Here is a 24,255-nt window from a genome sequence, read left to right as displayed (position 1 = left end):
GTTAGTTCTATTAGTAGTGATTATGAAGGGAAGGTATGACTATGACATACTGGAAATGTTGGGGTTGAATCGGTTGATTGCAAGATTTGCAACTTACAAATGCACAAGTACAAAATGAACTTATTCCTATGCTTCATCTCTTATTTGCATCATAATTTTCAAGTCGGAACCATAATGACAGTTGAACCAAGAACACCTGTTCCTCGTCCTTTTGGAATACATGGAAAACACACTAAACAGCGAACAAGAATATCTACAAAATAATACTCCTATATTGTTCATAGTTTCATACATAAGAAAATTATTCAGAGAAAAAAAATATTGACCACTGAAGTTGGGCACGCCATGTCCAATTAGATATAAGCACTAAGCTACAATTACATACAGCCATCCAAAAGCCTGTGAAGAGCTAGAAGAAATCAATAAAATTCCGGCCTAATACGAGCAGCCTTCAAACCTTCCTCACCAGTGTGATGTAACGCCAGTTATCTTCCGCTGCAAAGAAAGAATCAGCCTCGGCCTTGTGTCCATATCTTAACAGTCTTGTCATTCTCAAGGGCACAAGATGCAATCATATTTTCAGTAGGGTGGCAAGCAACTGATATGACTGTGTCAGTATGACCTTCTAATTTTTGGACAATTTTTCTTGACTGAAGTTCCCACAAGTAAACACAATTATCCTCGGAACCACTAACAACGTACTTTCCATTAGTTGTAGAAAATGCTGCTGAAGTGCAGTACTTTGAATTTACATGTCCTGTGTATGTCTTCAAAAACTTTCCATTCTGAAAATTCCACAGCCTCTGCAGATGCAATATTAAGTCACGTAAATTGCAAGAGGATGGGACACAGAGAAAGTACAGCAATAAATCCCAATAGGATTGTCACTTACACATCATAGTAGAATATCTACAAAAAGATAGTTACAACAGTGTCAGCACAACAATTGCTTCACTACACTGTATGTTACATCATTCCAGGATGACGTGACTGTTACTATTCAGCTTTCACAAATAATAATAATAAGAGCAAAAGATCTGCTGAGACACGGCAGTAATTACTCAATGAAGGTTAAGTAGAAATCACAAATGAAGGTCAACATTAAGAAACTTTAACCCTGGCCTGAGATAATATGATAGGCAAAGACTTTCCCTGCCAACTCAACAAGTTGAAATCTGCATTTTTGTGCTGGATAACACTAAACAACAGCAGCTACGGAGTATGAAGTACTTGGAGTCATTCAAAATAAAAAACAAAAAAAACAATGTAGTTATAAGCCTTCAACAAGATTCGGACTGAACAAGAATTTCTGAAGTTTATAAGCTATCGGGACACAATATTAACATGTAATCATAGATAACCTAATTACACTTCATAATTTAAATCAACCCTGTAAATAGTAAGCTATAGAACAGGAAGTAAATGTGGATATGAACTACAACTTATGTTCTCCAATCGAATAATACCCTCATCATAGCTTTAAAACGCCATGCCTATGCTCTCAAGTCTCAACCCTAGTGGTGCATGTATAGCAGAAGCTTCTCTAAGCAATTTTCCTTTGCAGCCATGAATGCATTTTGTTACCTAACAACAAAGTGTTTAATAGTCCCTAGTCAAAATTTGCTAAAAGAAACTCATCTATCAACCCAAATATCCATACTTCACTGCAGATTTCTTCCACTAATCAAGCCCCGATAATCAAACTCACACATTTAGACAAACGTATCAGATTTTATTCCCTTAATGAACACGTGGCAGGAGTACTATACTAACATCAAAAAGGTCCCAAAGTTCTGCTACATTGATAAATAAAGCTTACTGCGTTAAAATTCAACTTATAATTTCATCGACAGGGGCTAAGCGTACAACCAAATTGGAGCTAAATTTGTTCTTGTGAGCAAATAGTTACTGAAAAGTAGAATATATCTCCAGAAAAGATGATAAGACACAGTTTTCTGGTGGTTAAACATTTGAACTCCAACTGAGAAATTTGTGCTTTGTGTTGTTTGACTTGCTTCCTTGAAATCAATAGCCACCTTGACATATATATACCTTTAACCAGAACTTACTAAACCCAGGTGTTGAAGAGAATTAAAAGAATCAATTTACACAAGGTTTTAAGTCCTTTAAGATTCCAACTGCGTCCACACAAAATGGTAATAGAATATCCTATGCCATGCCTACTTTCATTTACAGCTTGACTAAGTTTTTCCCATCAGAACATGTTTCATTTACAATAACAGCTTCAAATTAAATGCTGAGAAACCCTATGGATGCTCTCCTCCACAATGTTTCAAAGAAGCCATCGATTAAGCAATGACAAACAGAATCCAATCCCACCATCATCAAACAGCAAATATCTCCAATAACATTGGGATACTACATAATTCAATCGACCTAACTAGAAATGAAACCTACCTAAATGCAACAGAAGAAATATGTATATCCTTTCCTACCAAGCTACCAGTATACCTTAAACACACAAAGGTACTTGGGCAAAGAAAATCAAACACATACTACAGTTAATATGATGAAGCAACTAAATTAAAACCACTACCATCCTAGGAAGCAACAGAAATCAATCAATCCTAATACAACAAGCTGACCTCAAAAGTCATACCTTAACCATGAAAACAAACTAAATAAACAACAAACCAAGACATATCCATGTAGCTTATCAGTTTTCTAGGCCTCCCAAGCACACAAATTCGCAAGGTACAGGAAATGGTTGATTCTATCTGTTCCAATAAGAATCAGAGACATAATTGACTACATTGGTCTCTGTAACCACCCCAGAAAAAAGATAAAGATTCACAGATCACAACCCCCCTTGGGATAATATGCCCACTCGAACCAAGACATAACTTTTACTTGTTCAAGATAATTGTGCCTGGTAATTAGTCCAAAACAGCACTATTTACTCTACCTGGATCCATTTGAATTTGGCAGACATCAGTGGGGCTCAAGCCCTAACAAATCAGTTTTTCTATGTTTCTTAACTTACGAATTACTCATCGTCTTGATTCTAAATCTTTAAATCTCTTGTTCATATGATTGTTCGGCTGATACAAAAAACACACAAACATACTATTTTCATACTGAAACAACTAAAAATGAACCAATAACAGTTCTCATACCAATCATCCAAAACACCAACAAAAACAAACTCTCCCTTAATAAGAAAACTTACAAAACTAGATCAGACTGTTCTCGTCATCAATCAAAATCTTCTTACAATGCCAATAAAACAATACCACACCAAACAAATCAGTTACAAAAATCCTAATTCAACAATCACAGGTAACACACACATAACCCAAAATAGCAATCAATCCCTAACCTTATTATAAAACACAATTATACCACATAAAAATGCAATGTAAATCAACAAACCCATGTAACTAAATTCCACCAAAATACATAATTCAAATCAAAAAGACCAAATAACAATTTCCTTACCAGATTATTATCCAATGTACCCACAAGAATAAACTTCCCGTTCGGCGAAAACTTAACGAACGACACCGGAGGATTCTCATCATCAATCAAAGTCTTAACACAATGGCCAGTATTAGTATCCCAAACCCTACACAATCCATCGTAACTACTGGAAACGATCAAGGAACCTTCTCGATTAGTATCAACAGCAGTAACAGGATCAGAATGAGCAGGCAAAACCTTCAAACACCTCCCAGTCTTAACATCCCAAACCCTAACAGTCTCATCAAAAGACCCAGAAACAAGCATATTCGATTGAGGGTTAAAATTGAGGCAAAACACGTAGTTGGTATGACCCAGAAGGGTTTTGATATTCTGACCGGTGGTGACATCCCAGAGTCTGACAGACTTGTCATCGGAGGCGGTGGCAAGGAGGCGGGAGTCGGAGGAGAAGGCAACGTCGGAGATGCCTTGATCGTGGCCGTTGAAGTGTTGGGTGACGGATAAAGGTGGGTCGTCGGAAGAGAGGGAGTGGACGACGGCGGATTTGTCGGCGGAGGAGGAGGCAAGGAGACGGCCGTCGGAAGAGAATTTGACGGCGGAGATAGCGCGTTTGTGGGGTATTAGGGTTTGTTTGAGGGTGTATGGTGTGAAGGATTGAGATGGATCGGTTGTTGAAGACATTCTTGTGGAAGAGAGGAATTTTGGAGAGAGATTGTGAATGTGGGGGGTTTTGAGGAGGGGTTTAGGAGGGAAAGAACGAAAGTTTAGGGGGGTTGAGTTGAATGCATATAAATTCAAGGAGCAAATGTGTTTTTAACTTCTTTTTTTGGGGTTAGATTAATTTTGTTAGTTTTTCGGGTGAGCGATTTTCATAATAAAAAAAATAAAATAAAAAAATAAAAAAAAAAATTGCTCGAAAATAACTAAATTACGATTCTTGAATTACTATATTATATACGTAGTATTTTACTAAACAACACGTTCTGTGTGCAGCTAATCATACTATGTGGTCGTTTGTAAAAAACCAAAGTAACCTTCTAACACTAATCGAGTAACCCTTATAACTAGAGGAGACCTTCCACTGGAGCGGGTTGACCCCCTAATTGTAGATGTACGTTTAATTTAGGAACCGACTACTTCTCTAATTGCTTTGGCAATAACGTTTTTTCTTTGACAATAACGTTTGTAGTCATACGTTTAATTTAGGAACGACTAGTCCTCTAATTGCTGAAGCTATAGCTCTCCGAAATGGGTTCCTTTTGACCCGTGGCCATAATTTTTCTAATATTTTAATTAAAGGTGATAACTTGCTTATTATTCACATTTGCAGGGTAAAGCTCAATAAAGATTCAACTTTTGGTGGATGATGTCAACAAACTTCTTTGTCATTTCCGCTGTGTGGACTCCAAGCACATTTTAGAGAAGGCAATCGAACAGTAAATTATATTGCTTCCTTGGGTCATTACTTGCAAATCTGTCAAGATATAGATCCCTTTTTAGATAGTAACTTTTCTTTTTTTATTACTTCTGATAAGTTAGGGGTTTGTCTTGAGAGAAGACTTTCCTAATTTCTATGTCCTTTCCCTTAAAAAAAAAAAACCAAATAAAGGGTTGACCGCTCATAAATTATTGTAAATAATTACTTAAATAACCTATATTTACTTATAAATTATTGGGACATAGTAATTAGTTTTGAGTGAGAGATAAGAGGATCAAATCCCGACCACTCTAATATTTTTTGCCAAGATTTGTCATTGCCTATAACACTAATGAAGTAACCCCTGTAACAATGACCGAGTAACCCCTGTAACACTCATCGAGTACCCCCATAATGGCTGGCCACACATAAGAATTTATGTTCACCAAAATTTCTTACATACTGTTTACGTTAGCAATAAAAACCGAGTCTTTTTTTTTTGATAATGATATATGTATCTCTTGGGCCTACAAATAAGCATTTAATAAATTTCCTAAATTGATATTAATTTTGTAATGCACGACAAAATAAGCACTTAAGTGTACCTAATCACTATTTGTTCTTATTCAATCAAAACTATACAAAAATTAAAGGGTTTTCACTACCTATGTTACACAAGTGTGGGTGGGTGGCGAGGGGCCTACCGTAGGGTGGGGGTTGGCTAGGGAGGGTGGTGTGGGGATGAGCTTGGTCTTTTTTTTTATTATTTTTTTATTTTAAATTTTTTTATTTTACCAATCACATGGTGACACGTGTCCAATTGGATGCCCGATTAACCAATAAAAACAAATACCCTATGAAGTTTGGATTATTATATAATCCAAACTTGAAATTATTAAAAACGAATGGTTCAAAGTTGAGATTATTAAAACTAATTTTTCCTTAAGAAAAACCTAGATTAGATTAAACGTTGTTTACTGTACATTATTCTTGTTAAAATTAGACTAGAGTTATAATCACTAGACCAAAATGCACCATATAAAGAAAAATACAAATCATACGGAGTACTATAACTTAGATTAAACCTAACCCGATTATATAAATAATATCTACCAACAAATTATAAAAAAAGACTAGCAATTTACTAGTTTAGATTCCAAACCGACCAAACTATGAATAATATACTTCCTCCGCCCCTTTTTAAAGTTTTCATTTGGAATATTGACATTATTCATAATGCGGGGGAATCTTTTAAATTACTCTTAATATATACATAACATAGTCATGTTAGATCTTATTTGATTTGTATCGATGAATAGATTATTAAAATTCAATTGTTACATTTTTTACTAATAAGCAACTAACGATATTTATAGTCAAAGTATTGCATTGACAAACGTGCAAGTCTAAATGGGCACAAGGGGCGACAAAAACTCCATAAAAGGGAGTCATGTAGATAACGAAAGCCGCAAAAACAAAAGTTTTGTTACCCCAAATTAATTAAAGAAAACTAATCAATTGCTTACCCAAAATTAGTGTTGTACTTTAGTTTCTGTGGCCAGTGACTAGTGGAGTAGTGGACCACTGTCCCAATTTATCACATGCTTTACAATGGCCGCATTTACCACAGTATGCACACACTTAAAATGTTCTGCCTACCTAAACGATTTTCCTAAAAAAACAACATTAATTTATCAGACAAAATTGCCATTAACAAGAACAATTAATGGCAAGGGCATAAATTAATTAAATTTCAGCACCCTTATTTATTTAATTTTGTTGTTTATAAAATTTGGGTGTTATTTTAAAGGCGATTTTTATTTTTATAATTTTCATTTTCACCTCTTGTTTGAGACTAGTGTTATCTTCCTCAATTTCTCTCTAATGGCGGCTGTATCTTTGAATGGTAATGGTGGAAATCTTGGAACTTTGTGTAACCGACCCGAATTAGGATGTGGGTTTTTGAGAAAACCCGATTTTGGAGCTCAGACAACGGTTTTGGTAAAACCCATGTCGAAGAGTTTAAGGTTGAAGGCAACGAATGCTTCTGCTTTTGCAAATGCTACAGTCAATGCAGTGCCTGTTTCAGTTCATCCCAAGTAAATTCAAAATCCTGTCTTTTTTGTTTTCCAATTGTTAATTTTTTATTTTTTAAAGTTTGATTCTTTTTACAGTTAATTAGTAGACAGTGAAAAAAGGAGAAGGAATTTTGCCTGTTGGATGGTGTTTGTTTAGAGATATTTATCTAAAATAAGTATGTTATTATGATTCTGGTTGAATGTTGATGTTCTGATTACTAATTGACTGTATTTTGGCTTGATTGATGTTATAATAAGGTGATGCTATTGCGAATTCTTGGTTTTTTTTTTTTTTTGAAGCATGACAATATAAGAGCTAAAGAATCTAATTTTGTTTATGATATAAGTGGGATATTTTTATTGGATTCTTGATGAAGTGAGATTAGTTGTTTCTCTTTTGAGAAGCTCACATATCTAATATCTGTGCTCGTGTTTGATTGTACAATGATGGCCTTATCGAAATTGTCGAATTGTCGATTATATGTCGTTGCCAGACTTCCTTTTCCAGCTAGTTTACTCACTTATGGAAAAGAAATTGATCTTTTCTAGGTGAATGAAGATTTGCCTTTTTAGTAAAGGAATGACTTCAACGATATGCTTACTAAATGTTGATTGTTGCTTGTATTTGTTTCTGAAAGAGTATATTCTTGTCCTAACTTGGTCATATAATTGCAATGTGATGATATCTATGACCGGCCTTCAGCTACTTCAAGTGGTGTGCCATTTTGCCTACTTTTTTTCTACCTCCAACCAGTTTCTGAGGGTGATGCTGTTCCGTTTAGCGTTTTTCGAAAGGAAAAATTGTGGTGAGTAACGACTAGTGGTATCATGCTCTCATCACACCAAGAAAAGGGATTATATGATTCAGCAAGCAGCTATCTGAAATTTTAGTTTTTACTTCAGAGATTGATGTTTGAGGAAAGTCGATTTTTTGCCAAATGGATGGTTCGTTCATGTCGTTGGACTGATATTGAACTTCTATCTTCTTTAATTATGTGGTAGTAGTTAGTGTCAACATCCTGACTCTTATTAGAAGCTTTATCCCTGATGTTATCTCTTCTTTATTAGCCCTCCCTCTTTGCCTTGTGTCACTCCTTGTTTAGTTCTAAGATGTTGGGGGGGGGGATGTGGAGGGAGTTACTTCTGCCGTCCGGCAGGTTGGAAACGTAATTTGCCTAATACAATATACTCTGTTTCTTGATTACATGTGAGTGTTCACTATGTGAAGTTTTCTTGTAGTGATAACTGATAAGTGATAACACTCAAAAAATTTCTCATTGTTCCCTGTCAATTCTTTCTCAGGTATTTGAATTTTTTTAGTTGGAAATGGAAATTGTATTAAATCTGAATATCTATTTATTTCTTTCCATATCTAGGGTGATGCGCCACACGATTTCAGTCTTTGTTGGGGATGAAAGTGGGATAATCAATAGAATTGCAGGCGTTATTTCTAGAAGAGGATACAACATTGAGTCTCTGGCTGTTGGTTTGAACAAAGATAAGGCTCTTTTTACCATTGTAGTGTGTGGGAATGAGAAGGTGTTGCGCCAAGTAATGGAACAGCTTAACAAGCTTGTTAGTGTCATAAAGGTAACTGGTTTATATTTCTTTTAGTTAGTCACTGATGATCCTTTTGTAATACTTGTCCTCTTTTAATAGGCCAGATCGGTTACTTATATGCTAGTAATTTTATGAATTAGTGGACATAGAGTTTGGTTTACATACTTTCCTGGCTGCCCTGGATTAGATGATATACTAAGGTCTTACAGTACCAACCGGGCAACCGGCTGATACGACCTAAACAAATCTGAATTGCTTCATAAATGTTTTGCTTATTTTTCTGTCATCTTTGAGCGAAATATGACCTCAAGATCCTCAACTGCAGGTCCTATCATCTTATCATGGAATTGAAAATTGAGCAGTGAAACATTCACATGTTTATCTTCTAAATAAATTTAGAGTGATGCTTGTAAATGAAAGTAAGGTCGACTTGATACATAGTATTGCAGTTGTCGTCCAATAAAAATGCAGAATATGAAAAGCTGCTGAACACTCAATCTTCATGCCCACTAGACCTAGCACGCTACACAATTTAATAAGTTTGGCGAGATGGATAGTGTGCTTCAACTCGCATTTGTGCATGAATTAGGCTTTATGTCCGTCCATTAGGTGCGCTGTGTAGTTTTTAGTTGTTTTAAAGTGCTAGCATTGTACATCATATGATGCACATTATATATAGTATATTATGATACTGATGCAATCAGTGCCTTCTTCTGTGTAACCTGTATGATTTTACTTATGCTCAAATATTTGTTTCTTAATGTAATTTTCTTTTGTTTAACTGTTTCTTATGGATTCTTACGTAAAGTACTTTATAACAGAGCATCATATGATGTTTATGTTACATGTCCTTGATAACATCCTTGGATAGCTGTAGTCCTTGAGTGGCTACTGACTGTCTTAGTTACTGTCATGCAGGTTGAAGATCTATCGAGAGAACCACAAGTGGAACGTGAACTGATGCTTGTAAAGCTTAATGCTGATGCAAATACCCATGCCGAGGTAGTTTCACAAGTTAAATTGAGTGCCTTATGATGGCAATATTTTACTTTAATCTCTATTATACATTACTAACGGTCAGCTAGAAAAGAAGATATAAGGATGCTATTAATGTTTAAACAAGATGCTATACTTCGTAACATCTAGGGTGTTAGAAAATTCTTTTAAAAAAGTTTAGTATATATCTTAATGCAAAGTTTGGTATTGAGAGTTACCTTTATTTTAGAGGAACATTAAAAGTTTCCTCGTATCTAACAAAAAGTCACCCCTTCCTTGAATTTACACCCTTTTACTCAAGACTTGCTCGAGTCATGTCTTAGTAAGTCAAGCTCCATATGGCATTAGAGTTTTGTTGTATGTTAATTCTTAATCATCATTTGGGACATGCTGATATTGAGAGTTTTCTGCTTGAATTTGAAATCGGTTTGTCTAGGAATTATGTTATTACTTCACAACATCATGGGTGTTAGAAAATTACAAATTATTGATAAAATTCTATAATTGTTAATCATATTTCTTGAGTTGTCCATCTTTAGGAAAAGATGGTTTTAGTCCTGCTTTGTGCTTTTGTCAGCAAAAGGTGTATTGGTGAACTGTCTGATTATTGACTCAAATGTTCAAGTTTTTGGTCTTCAGATAAAGTGGTTAGTGGACATCTTCAGGGCAAAAATCGTGGATATCTCAGAAAACTTGGTCACTGTGGAGGTTAGTGTATTTTTTTATTTTTTTTTCTTTTCTTTTCTTTTTTCTTCTTCTTCTTTTTTTTTTTTTTTCCCTTTGGCATCTTGTGTACTCTTGTAAGTAGGTTAATCAATGTTGCACTCTATTAGGGAGTTGTTTTCCATGTTTGATACAAGAAGCTTACCTTCACGAAGTTGTCTTGACGCTTAAGCTCCAAAAGTTGTTTCTATGTCCAAACTGTTCCAGAAATGATCATTCTCTCCTGCTTACTGTAGAATCTCCATTTAACTGGAATTTTATCTGTTGTATTGAAGGTGACTGGAGATCCTGGTAAGATGGCTGCTGTCCTGAGAAATTTTAGCAAGTTTGGAATTAAAGAAATTGCAAGGACAGGAAAGGTTAGTCTGTTAAATACTTGTACTATCTTCAGTGGAAGATTCAGAGAAATTTGCAAAGAATATATGTTCATAGTAATAAATTGGAGCGGAAAATTTGGAATAGCTAACCAAATGTTGACTTTTCTACTAATTTTTACAACCTTTTTCCATCCGAACTTTTTAGAAAGAAGTTTACTTAGCTATTTTTATTTTTGTTCATGTGATAGATTGCTCTAAGGCGGGAAAGGATGGGTCAGACAGCTCCTTTTTGGAGATTCTCTGCTGCTTCTTATCCGGATCTTGAAGAGAAGGCTGTTAATGCTCTTGTCGAGTCTACAAAAAGAAGTATCAATGGTAATCTAGGATCATCGTCAAGTGTAAGTGGATTTCTGTGCTAACCTCATTTCTCCTATGAAAGTAATATTTTGTGGCTATAAACATATATTGATTATCTAGCCATATGCTTACAATGTCCATTATTTCCCAAGCACAGATTGATTATATGGATTATTGCATTGTTAGTTGTAACTCATAAACTTAAAATTATAAGTAGATATGTTGTGCTTAAAATTAGACATTTGAACTTATATAACTTTTTTATTTTCTGAAGGGCGATGTTTATCCTGTGGAGCCTTATGATATCTCCATGGTAAATCAAGTACTTGATGCTCACTGGGGTGTTCTTTATGACGGCGATGTAAGACTTCGTTACTGTTATTATGTGATACTCAAAGCTTTTAATTTGTCCGAGCTATTGCATTTGTGACATGACAAACTTGTCTCTGGGGTTAAGGTTAATGCCTCTGGTTTTTCTGATGTTCATCTTTGTGTTTGTTTGGTTTTAAGAATGAAAGGGTGATTTGAGTGTTCACATTCTATAGCTGCACAATTTTGCCGGTTGATTGTAGCACAACCTGTTCTGCTAACGCTCTGATGTGCTTCTTTCATCATGTCAGTCAAGTGGACTCCGGTCACATACTCTGTGCATGGTAGTAAATGATGCTCCTGGAGTTCTCAACACTGTTACAGGGGTAATTGCTCGTAGGGGTTATAACATTCAGGTTGGTATGGATTCTGACTACAGTATGTATATATACTTTCTTTTGTGTTACATTAATTCATATGTCCCCTCCTTTTTTCTAATTCCTCTCAGAGTCTTGCTGTTGGCCCTGCTGAAAAGGAGGGTCTTTCTCGTATCACAACTGTTATTCCTGGAAATGATGAGTCGATTGGAAAATTGGTTCAGCAACTTAGCAAGTTAGTAGACCTTCACGAGGTGAGTATCTGAATTCTGAATGTATATAGAGTAGATACTGTTGCCCAAATACGTTTATTTTCAGGCAGACATGTATGTGTCGTTAAAGTTTTAGTAATTTTTTTCTTTTTATATATGTACCATTAATGCTATGCAGTAGTAAAACGTAATTTGAACTTTGCTTTTGTGTTGAGTAGCTATTTGTGAGATCCTTGTTTTCTCCAAAGCTCTATACTATGATTACAGTCGGAAGTTATGAATTTCTTCCTTATAGTGTCTTGATGCTTGATTTAATCACATTTTTTTCGGTATCATTATTTGGTAAAGATACTTTGGACATCTTGTATGATCTCCCATCTTTACTGTGGAGTTACTTTTTTGTTCAAGTAAAGGTTCCATTCTTAGTCAGTGGCTAGTTTTCATTCATCTAGTGTCATGCATAAGGTTTAGGAGTTATCTCAGTACTAGATTTTCAGCAGCTTCTTTACAAGTATAATATTCATGAAGCATGAAAGATTTGACAACCTGACTATTGAAACTTTGTTGCTACAGATTCAAGACCTTACTCACCTGCCATTTGCAGAGCGAGAGCTTATGTTGATCAAAGTAGCTGTAAATACTTCTGCCAGGAGAGATGTCCTTGATATTGCCAATATATTCCGTGCAAAAGCTGTAGATGTCTCTGATCATACCATCACCTTACAGGTACATGTACTTTCAACAAAGCAGTGCTTCTTGACTTGAAGTTATTTCCCCTCCTACTTTCAGTAATTCCTTCCTATATCATTTGCCCACTTTGTGATCAGTGACTTGTAACATTGTGAGTTACAAATTATGAATCAGGCAAACACTATGGGCAGGGGAATTAATATAGTTTGTGAAAATGGCCTATTTTAAAGGGAACCTAAAGTCCTAAACTAAGCAATTTAGAACAGAATTACACTGATATCAACGATGATGGGGATTTGGGAGTTTAAGGTATTGAGGATCTTCCTAACATTTCTGACTTGTCTTTCCAGCTTACGGGTGATCTAGACAAAATGGTTGCGCTACAGAGATTATTGGAGCCTTATGGAATTTGTGAGGTTTGTATTTTTTTCTTCCACTTTAGAATAATTTTTTTTGCATCCCCCCCCCCCCCCCCAGCGTAGTTCAGTATCTTGCCTTAGTTGGTTAAGCTGGTCTGAAGACGAGCTGGGAGAGGAAAACCAAACTCTCATATCGCAGCTGAATCTTTTGATCCTCTGCTAACACAAAGTCAGATCTAAATTAAGCTGTCTTAAATATAGTTTTCAGGATTAACAAAGTTTGTTGCTGGTCAGATCATTATAATAGTCCTTGAGAGAATGGAAATCAAAATCATCTAAAGAGCAAGATCTCTATATTTTTGTATCTATACACCGAGTGTTTTTTGGGGATGGGGGTTTGACACTGAGTCAGAGATCTATAGCTTTACAGTTTCATTGCATGTACAATATACTGATCAGTTTAGGTGTGTAAATTTGTATGATTTAGCATTCCGAAGTCTTTGGGGTTGGTAACTTGGTATGTGAGAATTTAGTTTGAGATCCATTTCATGCCTTTAGTCCTTCCCTTTACCTCTACTTTGGATCCTCCCCTCTAGCCTCATTCCTCCTCTGTTGGTTGTAGTCTAAAAGATGGGAAGGCTCTGTAACAAACATCGATGGTTGTTGTCTGTTGGCTTACATTACTATTTATGATGTTTTTTTTTTGTAGGTGGCACGTACTGGAAGAGTGGCATTGGCCAGAGAATCTGGAGTGGATTCCACATATTTACGAGGATTCTCTCTTCCCTTGTCTGAGTGAAAATCTTTCCGGCTTTGTCTCTTAGACTTTGACATTACCTTGTCCAATTATCTTTTGCTCTTTTTTTATTACTTGGTAGATCAAATGCAAGTGACTTGGAGTGGCAGCCAAAAAGCAATTCCAATCTTTGCTTTGATTATCAATATGCTTTTGTATCATTATAACTTTAGAAGTAGGTTTTATATTGACAGGTATTTGTCTACCTTGTAATAACAAGTTGTTAGCTTGAAGTTTTTGGTACATGTGTTTCGTGCAATGGAAAATCCTAATAGCTGGACGGTTTTGTTATTCGAGGAGTTAGAGGGTTTGGGAATAAAAGTTGTCTCTTTTATTATGATTCTTCTCCTCTATCAATCCAGGATTTGATGCACAGCAACTGTTGTCAACCTCGTGTATTCGTTGCATTCTTATGCTTCGGCTAGTTAAGGTCAGAAATTGGTCTAGTCACTGATTAATACAAAGAGGGCAAGAGGGAAAAGTCGAATACACATAACAATGAACTGCACAAACATCCTTGACTGCACACAATCAATAATGTTTGATGAGCTAATATATCAGCATAAGAAGGTAAACTTGAATTTGTACATATAAAATTTCAAAAGGATAACAATCATGGGCATCGCATTAGCAATGCATAAATATCACATGTAATTAATCTACTATAAGGCAGCTGGTTGATCTAATACATATCCGACCTACTATAAAGGATCCTATATATTTCACATAAACACTTAAACCTCTTTACACATTTCTCATTCTTGAGCAACAATGAGCTCAGAAGGAAAACCAGCTTCTGAGGTTTCTGTCGCAACCATCATTTCATCTTCAGCTGTAAAATGGTAATTTTCACCAATGGCTCTTAGTAGCTGGTACACTTCAAACATTGTAGGTCTTTCTTTCGGCGTAGGTGAAACACAATTGCAAGCGACCTTGAGACATTGAGAAAGCTCGTTATCAACTCCCTTATCAAGGAGAGACTTATCAATGGCAGAATGGAGATCATTATTCTCTGACAGTAGGGCAATCCACTCTACCAAGCTACCCTTGAAGGTTTCTGGGGCATTTGACACTTTAGTTGGCTTTTCACCAGTGATCAGCTCCAAAAGAACAGTCCCAAAACTAAAAACATCTCCCTTTGGAGTTGCAACAAGTGTTCTTGCATACTCAGGGGCGACGTACCCAAAATCGCCAAATTCTCCGTTCACAAAAGTGCTCAAGTGCGTGTCAATCGGGTTCATAAGTCTTGCAAGACCAAAGTCGGACAGCCTGGGATCAAATTCTTCGTCCAACAAAATACATTTGGAGCTTATATTTCTGTGGAGGATTCTAGGGTTGCAGTTATGATGCATCCAAGCCAACCCCTTAGCCGCCCCAATTGCAATTTTAAGCCTCATGGGCCACTCTAAGCTCTTAGCCTCCTCAGGGTCTGAAGGATGAAGCCAGTTATAGAGGTTTCCATTAGCCATGTATTTGTAGACCAGGAACTTCTCTTTCTTTGCCACACAGTACCCCAAGAGAGGGACTAAGTTTTGGTGCTTCACACTGCCCAAAGTATTCATCTCGGACATGAATTCTTTCTCAGTTCGCTGCGAATCTTGCAGTCTCTTGACTGTAAGGACTGTACCATCAGGCATCGTTGCCTTGTACATTGCTCCCATTCTTCCAGAACCAATCATGTTATAATTGCTGAAGCTGTTTGTGGCTTTCATGAGGTCATCCAAACTCATTTTTGAAACTGATTTCTCAAACATAGAAACCTGAATATGATGAAAATGTTCTGCTTTAGTACAAGCAAAAAGAAAGATAAATTTGTAACAAGATACAACTATGTTACTCCAACTCTTTCACTCCAATTACTCTTGTTAGATCCTCAACACTTAGACACGTGTGGATACTTGACTCCCTGATTTACCCAAGTACGAATTATTACAGTATACAACATGAGTACCCCTAAGTTGGAGTAGCATAGAACACATAAACCAATTAAACAAAGTAATAGTAGTAAAATCTGTAAATGTTACCTTGACAGCTTTAGTTCCCTTCATACTCTTTGCCCATCTGTTACCTTCAGGATCTAGCACCTTCCTCCTGATAATTTTCATCTTTGAAATGTAGAAGAATGCAATACCCGTCAAGATAATTATGAGAGTTAGACCTCCAGCTGCTCCCCCAGCAATAGCCCCAGGATGAATCTTGCTTTGAGAAGGGCAAGGACTCAAAACTTCCCCACAAAGTCCTGGATTATTGGCATAGCTATCCTTACTAATACGAAACTTGAACTTAGGGACTAAGCCAGTCAGATTGTTGTTTGCAACAGAAAAGCTGTTAATCCGAGAAAGGGTGCCAAATTCCAGAGGAATTTGGCCTGAAAACTGGTTGTGGTCAAGATGGAAACCATTCAAGTAAGAACAATTTGCAAGATTCTCCGGTATAGGACCGGAGAAATCATTGTTAGAGAGATCGAGTTCTGTCACAAACTCTATATACTTCGATATATTCATAGGCAACGAGCCATTCAAATTGTTACCCGAAAGATCCAACCCAGTCAAGCTTGTACAATTCTCAATTCCAAGAGGGAATTGGCCCTCTAAACCCATATCTGCTAGCTTAATATTCAGCACCCTACTCTCATCAGGGTGCCAACATTCAATCCCATTGAATCTACAAATTGCACCCTCAGTTTTATTGTTAAAATTCCATGTTACATTTAAGTAACCATTAGGATCTTTGAATGAATGATAAATCCTTTCCAAACACAGAATATCAGTTGCAGTCCCATAAATTCCATAACTACTCAACAATATCAGCAAACACCTTGATCCATACACTACAGAAGCAGCAGGCTTTCTAGTGTGGGCCATTATTAAAAATAAAATAAAATAAAATAAAAATGCAAACCCCAAATATAGTAATTTGAACTAAAATGTAAATTTATGAACAAAAATTATACTGCCCAAAAACAAAATAGCAGTGCTACATATCTATATTTATCACTGAATTACAACCAATATTTTCCCATAATTGAGAGAAATTAAATAAAAACTCAAATGGGTACTAAAATTTCTTGAAAAATAAAAAGTTTCCTAATCATGGAATATAATGATAACTAGAAATTTTGGGGAAAATAAACTAACCCAATTCAATTCAAGCTAAAATAATGGAAATAAGCACGAATTGAGACATACCCAGAACTCAAGATTGCAGCTCTGAAGCTCAAAGAAGAGGTGTAAAATTGAAGAACCAAGTTTGGAAGGAAATTAATCAGAGAGTATTTCAATAAAACAACCACCAAATATGAAGTAAGTCAAGATAGAAGACTTGGAGGGTCACTTTCTAAAGACATCAAAAAGGAGGAAAAATCATAGGAAATTTAAGTCTATCTTTGACAATTCAAAGGTTATTATAGTAGTAAGACTAGTAACTCGTAATTACTAGTAAAGAGAAGGAATATTCACTGTAATTTGTGAAACCAGTAAAGAGAAGGAAACAAAGAAGAAATAAGTTTGGTAATAAAATGGGGCTTTGGAGGGACCAATTACCATATAAGAAGTAAAATAAACAATGACACTCCACAAAAAAAAGGGGACTTTAATCAATAGGTTTTCGTAAACTACACTGAGTTTTTGCTATACGTTGGTGTTAATTCGAATAATCGGTTGAGTTTGGGTCGGGTCTAGTTGGTTAGGTTATTTCGAGTTGAAATCATGCTATATTATTGTACTCGTGCAAATTGAATTTTAGATTGGATTACTTTGGGTTAGGTCGGGACGTCGGGTTGATTCAGATCGTGTTAATACTTATTATATATGTAGTCCTAACGATTAGATGTGAATATTAATACATTTGTTGATATAGTAAAATAATTATTTATATGTTTATTCATTATTATAATTTTTCTTAATTATTACTACGTATTATTTATTTATTATCAAGTTTCACTTTGGGCTATATTTCCTATTTGGAACGGGTCCTATACGGTATAGCATATGACCAAATATTGTCAAGCTTATGTGGACCCACAATAACGTGTTTAGTTGACTGCGTTTACTTGGGCTACTCTTAACTTTTTTCCACGGTCCAACTTCTCTCCTACACTCCAGTCTTTCTCCTTGTTCACAATATCAATTCACACATTAGGCTACTTCTCACTATTTTTTCTTTTCTTTCCTAATCTTAAATAAACCTTTTAAATGCACAAGTTAAATTTTTTTGCAAAAGAAAACTTAATTGTGAAATTTTTTTGTTAAAGACAACCTAATACCTCTAATTCACTTAATTAAGCTCTAAATTCTTCTAATTATCCTCTCAGTCTCACTTAACCATTTATTAATTAATTTAACTTATAAATAAAAAAAAACCCCAAAAACCACCACCACCACCACCACCAACCAGCCACTCTCTCCTTTTCCCCCTCCCATGGCAGCAACCCCCTCCCCCGAACCGAGCCACCGCCTTGAACCCCCAAATCCCGGCGACCCACCTCGACGGCCAGCCGACCTTGCTACCTTTCTTGCGCGCTTACCCTGCTGCAACCCTCCCCCCTCCCTAAACCCTAACATCGAGCAATTAATGGGTGTTTCCGGTCAGGTGGCACGCTTCTTCTCCCTCTTCCTTTTCTCTCGTTGACTCACTCTCTCTCCCTCTTTCTCGCATTTTCCGCCGTGTCGTCGTAATCTTCGAGGATCCTCCGCCACTTGATGTTCTGCTCTCATCGCTGTCTAAGGGGGGAAGGTGGATGGTCGGGGTTAGGGTTTAGGGAAGGGGGAGGGTTGCAGCGGGGGTAAGGGGGAAAGGGAGAGAGGCCAGCCAGCGATTCAGGGCGGTGGCTCAGTTGGGGGGAGGGGGCTGCTGCCAGGGGAGGGGGGAGGAGACGGAGAGGGTGGCTGGCTGGTGGAGTGGTGGTAGGGATGATATGGTGGTTATTATTTAATTTAATTATAAAATGGCTAAGTGAGAGTTATAGGATAATTACGAAAAAATTAGAGCTTAATTAAGTGAATTAGAGCCTAAGAGGCACAGGTTGTCTTCAACAAAAAAATTTAACTTCGGGTTTTCTTTTACAGAAAAGCTTTTAAAAGGTTTTTTTTTCGCAAAATGGTGCATTTAAAAGATTTTTTTGGACAAATTTTCCAAATATTTATTATATATGATGTAGATTAGATTCCATTAGAAGGTCAAGGTCCAAATTATGTGATAGACTTGCTCAACATAAACATCTACCGATCTACGAGTAATATTCAATTATTCAAATACATATTGTTAATAAACTCAAAAATTTGAATCATACTGATTTATCAACTACATTACTACTTAACAAATGAGTTTCAATTGTATAACTTTTAGCTTTGTCCGTTTAGGCCCCTACCAATAATCTTGAGTGGATCCAAAATAAGAAAGGGAGGGGGGGCAAGTAAAAATGACCACTCAAATGAGGGAAATTCCCTTTATAAACTTCCACCAAGAAGAGGACTTGCTTGGCGTACGAAATCAACCAAGATCGTTGTCAATGTTATTGCTCTAGGTTAAAAGTTTATTTATCATGCTTGTAATTTCATCATATATTTGTCTCCACAACTCCACATATTGAGCCATATTTGCTTCTCAATACAAACAGATTCTTTTCGGAATAGTTATCACACGTTTATAACATTTTAGGATAAAAGATGTGATGATATTTTACATTTTTATAATATTACACAATAAGTTAGTGTGAGGCAGTCTCATTTACATGCACTTTAAGTGTTTCTCAATTCTAAGTAGAAAGTATACATAACATGACATTGAATTATTACTTATTGTAACACTTTTAAGTGCAATTGAAAAGGTGCTTTGGAAGTTACAAAAATATTTCCTTCGTGATTTGTAAAACTTTCTATTATGTGGAATATATAAAGCCAAATTACAATAACTAATTAGGCCCAACAACACCAACTATCGAGCTATACGTATAAAATGTGGGAGTCATAATGCGTGAATACATCTTCCACTAAAAAAAAACTCCAAAATTATGAATGTTAAATTAATTTTTCCCCCTACATTGTATCATGTCATTCCAAAATCATACTATGTAATTTAAGAAGACTTTCAACTAATTTTTGAAGTTGGGTTTTTAAGAATTATGCAACGACATTTTTTTTTTCTCTATTTTTGAGAAAAATATATTCTTGATCTAAAACCAACAATAGTCAGGTATGACGGGCTAAGAGACTAACTAGATCAGGCCATTTTTCTGAACCTATGCGTAACTCTACTTTTTGGAAGGGAGGGGAAGTCACCAGCGGAATTTGCGACAAGGAAAGTTAAATTAAGCCATCTACAATACTTTGATTTTAGAATTAAGAAAGCCCGTGTTTAATCTTGATCTAAACTGCTCTGATACCATGATAAGTTTAGGCTACAAACTTAATAGATCGTCTAAAGGCATCGAAAACCAAACTTCCTACACCTAAAAGCCTTCTAATAGAATAATATTCTAATGTTAATATCACACGTAATCTAATCACCGAAAGGATACATTATTATCTCATATCTCTAATGGTATATCAGTATATGCCATAAACATAAAGAAAATATACATCCATGTGCATAGACTCAAGTTGTGCATGATCTATCATCCCTTCTTTAACATCTGCAAGAGGTAATGTGCCATTATGAGCAATGGTTTACCTCAAATCAAACAACATAAGGAGCCTCGAGGAACAATTTGTGGTAATTGTATCAATTACGGGACACACAGACAACCTGCTTGCCCACATTTTTACCAGTAAAAAGCCCTGCAAGAGCAGAAGGAGCGCTTTCTAATCCTACACTCATGTCCTCGATGTACACAATCTTCCCTTGCTTATAGTAAGCCCCAACATGCTCAACAAATTTAGGAAACAAATGCAAGTAATCACTCTGAATAAATCCTTGCATTCTGATCCGTCTGCTGATGAGTGTAAATAGGTTGTGGATCCCATCCTCGCCACGATAGCTATGCTGAGACACCATCCCACAAACAGCTATTCTACCATGAACTCTCATGTTGAGGAGCACAGCGTCGAGCATTGCCCCACCGACATTCTCAAAGTATATGTCGATTCCTTCAGGAAAATATCTGCTTAGAATTGGCAGATATGACATCATATTAGGATCATATTGTACGCTATAAAGTTACAAGTAACAATAGAATATCGTTAGCCTCTCCCTTATGTCAGTTTGCTGAGTATCCAATATCAAACCGGATTCAGGATCAGTGTAAATGCTTAAACAACTTATAGGATCAAAGGGAGCTTACTATCATCCTAAGCTAGTGTCGAACATTAAGAATATATGCTAAAAACATGTACTGACATAATGAGCATATGCAAAAAGCATGGTCGGGAGGACTGAACTTATTCCATGACATTACCAAACAAAATCTACACAATCTTTTACATCCAGCAAAAGAGTGGCAAACATTAAGGATGGTGACAGTGATGTTTTAACTTGATCGAGTTCTTTTCACCTTTTTCTTTTTGGTTGCTGAATTGTGAAAAGACTACCAATTGCTTTCAAGCTTTTAAAATTATCCTGCAAATAATTCCAGATGCTCCTAGACCATGACACTAGCGAAATAAATCCGTGATAGATAAGTTTGGCATCCCCTGATTTCGGTATTATAGCAAACAAGGAACTGAAGGTGAGCATTCTTTGCATTGCACTCATCAGTAGCATAGATGAAAGGCTAGTGTTCAACAACTACGACCACATTATTAAAGACCATGCTAACACTCAGACAGCAAACTATTCACCATATAACTACCAATAACACATCAAGATTGATGGTTTTATGTAGCTTTAAAGTTTAAACCTTCCGTCAGATATCAAATGTAAGTGAAAAAGGCCATGCAACAAAGATCCAACACAAAAGAGCTAGTTTCTACTTACTTTTTAAGAGTTGCATCAAGGTGTTGTTCTTCTTTGTAGTTGAAAGCATCATCAAATCCAAGCTTAGTTTTTAGTAAATTAACCTACAAAGCAGAGACCAAAGAATCAATCTACAGAACATGCATGCATGAACAACATGTAGAATTGCCATAATAAGAATATTACCTTTTCTTTTGTGCCTGCACTACCAACAACATAGCAACCATGTAATTTAGCAAGTTGACCAACAATCTGCCCAACAGCTCCAGAAGCTGCAGAGACGAAAACACGGTCCCCCTCTTTTGGCGAACAGACTTCATGAAAGCCTGCATAAGCAGTAAATCCTGGCATACCTGCATAAACAGATCAATCAAGCAAGAACACTTTGGCTTAAGCAGAAAACGAGCCTCTAAGTCATTTTTGTGAAGTAACTAATTGTATGGAGCCACCAAGTTGCATAGTCACGGAGGGCAAATTGGCTCTAGGACTTATGTTGCATCTCCTCTAGCAATAAGTTGATCTGACAAAAATAGGCATCAAGAAAGGAAAATAAGGTTTGTTTCATACCAAGAAGACCGATATGATAAGAAAGAGGGATGTCATCTTGCTGAATCTTCCTCAGTTTCTTTGTATCCTCGATTAAGCTGTATTCCTCCCAGCCAGTCATTCCTGAAACAATATCTCCTGACTGGAAATTTGGATCATCTGAATCTATGACTCTGGAGACTCCAAATCCTTCAATAGGCTAGACAATGATACACGCTAACACGGTTAGTGTTGTACACAAAATTAGTGTCAGATAAAATGACAAATATGTTCCTAGGCTCCGTCCACTCTTCTCCCCTGAGGGAATAAGAAAGAAGATGATCTAGGCAAAAATTCATACCATTTTCTAAAAAACATGCTATATAATGTGAGAAGAATAATGTTCTGCCTCCACTACTCAAGGAGGAAAAAAACCAATTCATCAACGTTTTACCCATTTGAAGCTAATAGAAGGCTCAAATGGCAGTATAACAAAGACGATGAAGAACAAAAACTTAGGACCTGATGTAGCCACTATAGGCCAACTATTATGAAGTACTCCTAGAGTCCGACAATCTGAAAAATGGCCAACTCCCTTCAAACATATAGGAAACTTACACACAAGCATTCTACTCTGTATTAGCAGTTCTAATTGTGACACTGAGTAGTTGCCTTGGCTATGACTACACTCCTCACATTTCAAAATACAAGGCAAATAACTAGGAATTTTTCACTACATACTGTAAACCGTTTCACAAAAATGATGGAAGTACTAAATGTAACAATCCCAATATTAACAATTTTCCTCTTCTTATCATCATCTAATGTGGCTTGCCATGTAAGGGTGTATCAGTTGATGCACCACAAATAGCAACAGCCAATCTTGGGTGAGATGATCTCAAATTAACTTGTAAATGTTGAAAGTTATCCCTTAAAAAACATATTAAGATTCACCAGTCTCACACCATCTCATATAAAATTTTGGCAATTACCATATTGAATTGGAAGCACTAAGGATCGCGTAGTTAACTTAAGGTCAAAGGTTTAAAATTTGACAGCATTATACTTCGAATCTTTTACGGTGTAGACAGAGTCACAAAAGACAAATAACGTACGTATTGGATCTCAGGTTTTGGGGTCACCCTTTAGCAACATATGCTCAGCAACAAAACAATCTACTTCTCAAAGAATATTCAATAGCACAGCAATTTTCCCTATTATACATAAATCCCTCAACTCCCTAAACAAAAAAGGTACTCCGTATATAGGAAAGCAATTTACTAGGATTGTTCGTGGTCCGATTTAGATCAATTTGTGACATATTGTAACACAATATGTCAATATCTATCCATCTATTCATTCTTGCTCAACTAAATTTTTTAACAAATATCCTAAGAAATTGAGGCATAAACAATACAGAAAATCCAAAAAAAATGATTAAAATAAGAAATAATTACTGGGAATTTCAGCAAAATGAAAGCTTTTAAAAGATATACCTTGCCAGGAACAAAAGGTGGAATGTAAGAACCGTAAAATTCACGCATTCGACCTCTCATATAAGGATCACAAGACAAATAAAGGTTCTTAATAAGAACAGAATTAGACCCTTTTGAAATTTTGAGCTTAATTTTATTTCCCACATTTAATTCCATGTCTGATTCCAATGGAGCTCTATCAATGTACCCTTTCAGTATTATTTGCTTGTTTTCCACTTCTTCTTTTATCTCCATTTTTATTTTTGAAGATTTCTGACCCAAAGATGTGATTTTCGGGAAATTTTCCAAGTATGATTTTTGTGGTTATGTTGTGAGCAAATTGTTGCCTGGGTTTGGTGGTTGGTAAGAGAAATTTTGCTAATGCTGGGGTTGGTTTCATCGATGAATTGCAGCCTCGCAGGGCTTGGAATTTTGGAACTGTAGTCAGATCATGAGTGCATTAATTTTAATGGGCCATTGTCCTACACTTTTTTTTTTCCCTCTCTCTCTCTCTCTCTCTCCAATTAATCGTAATATTTTTCTTTTTTATTTTCACTTATTTCGGTGCAACATTTGTTATTTCAATAACTATTGTGTAAGGCGGGTGTATGTTAATTTTATTAAAAGATGGTAAGTTTGAAAGTAATTTTAATTTTTTTTATATGGTAATTTTTACCCCCGATAACTTTTAATTTGTCGTTGGTTTAAATTTTATTTTAATGTGTAATTTTTT

The 24,255-nt window shown here is 36.0% G+C and overlaps 4 protein-coding genes across 4 annotated transcripts; 1 reads left to right on the top strand and 3 right to left on the bottom strand.

Annotated features, from left to right (window-relative positions):
- Window positions 1-108: 108 nt before the first annotated feature.
- On the bottom strand, window positions 109-4,329 carry LOC110736371 (COMPASS-like H3K4 histone methylase component WDR5A). Its single transcript, XM_021916576.1, has 2 exons — window positions 3,460-4,329; window positions 109-803 (listed from the first exon to the last, which is right to left on the bottom strand). Exons 1-2 carry the CDS (start codon window positions 4,120-4,122, stop codon window positions 510-512), a joined length of 957 nt encoding a protein of 318 aa, XP_021772268.1. The 5' UTR covers window positions 4,123-4,329; the 3' UTR covers window positions 109-509.
- A 2,160-nt stretch (window positions 4,330-6,489) lies between these two features.
- LOC110736370 (acetolactate synthase small subunit 1, chloroplastic-like) lies at window positions 6,490-13,923 on the top strand. The gene is made up of 12 exons (XM_021916575.1): window positions 6,490-6,957; window positions 8,313-8,526; window positions 9,415-9,498; window positions 10,132-10,200; window positions 10,491-10,574; window positions 10,781-10,930; window positions 11,164-11,250; window positions 11,510-11,614; window positions 11,707-11,829; window positions 12,361-12,513; window positions 12,828-12,893; window positions 13,546-13,923. Exons 1-12 carry the CDS (start codon window positions 6,743-6,745, stop codon window positions 13,633-13,635), a joined length of 1,440 nt encoding a protein of 479 aa, XP_021772267.1. The 5' UTR covers window positions 6,490-6,742; the 3' UTR covers window positions 13,636-13,923.
- Window positions 13,924-14,149: 226 nt separating this feature from the next.
- On the bottom strand, window positions 14,150-17,038 carry LOC110736369 (probably inactive leucine-rich repeat receptor-like protein kinase At5g48380). The gene is made up of 2 exons (XM_021916574.1): window positions 15,657-17,038; window positions 14,150-15,392 (listed from the first exon to the last, which is right to left on the bottom strand). The coding sequence occupies exons 1-2, from the start codon at window positions 16,494-16,496 to the stop codon at window positions 14,388-14,390; spliced, it is 1,845 nt and encodes a 614-aa protein (XP_021772266.1). The 5' UTR covers window positions 16,497-17,038; the 3' UTR covers window positions 14,150-14,387.
- A 2,945-nt stretch (window positions 17,039-19,983) lies between these two features.
- Window positions 19,984-24,036, bottom strand: LOC110736368 (2-alkenal reductase (NADP(+)-dependent)-like). The gene is made up of 5 exons (XM_021916573.1): window positions 23,544-24,036; window positions 22,090-22,267; window positions 21,709-21,875; window positions 21,544-21,626; window positions 19,984-20,731 (listed from the first exon to the last, which is right to left on the bottom strand). Exons 1-5 carry the CDS (start codon window positions 23,775-23,777, stop codon window positions 20,353-20,355), a joined length of 1,041 nt encoding a protein of 346 aa, XP_021772265.1. The 5' UTR covers window positions 23,778-24,036; the 3' UTR covers window positions 19,984-20,352.
- Window positions 24,037-24,255: the final 219 nt, after the last annotated feature.

This window comes from Chenopodium quinoa, unplaced genomic scaffold, assembly GCF_001683475.1.
Source record: "Chenopodium quinoa cultivar QQ74 unplaced genomic scaffold, ASM168347v1, whole genome shotgun sequence".
Lineage (NCBI taxonomy): Eukaryota > Viridiplantae > Streptophyta > Magnoliopsida > Caryophyllales > Amaranthaceae > Chenopodium > Chenopodium quinoa.
This window is presented reverse-complemented; position numbering and strand designations above follow the sequence as displayed.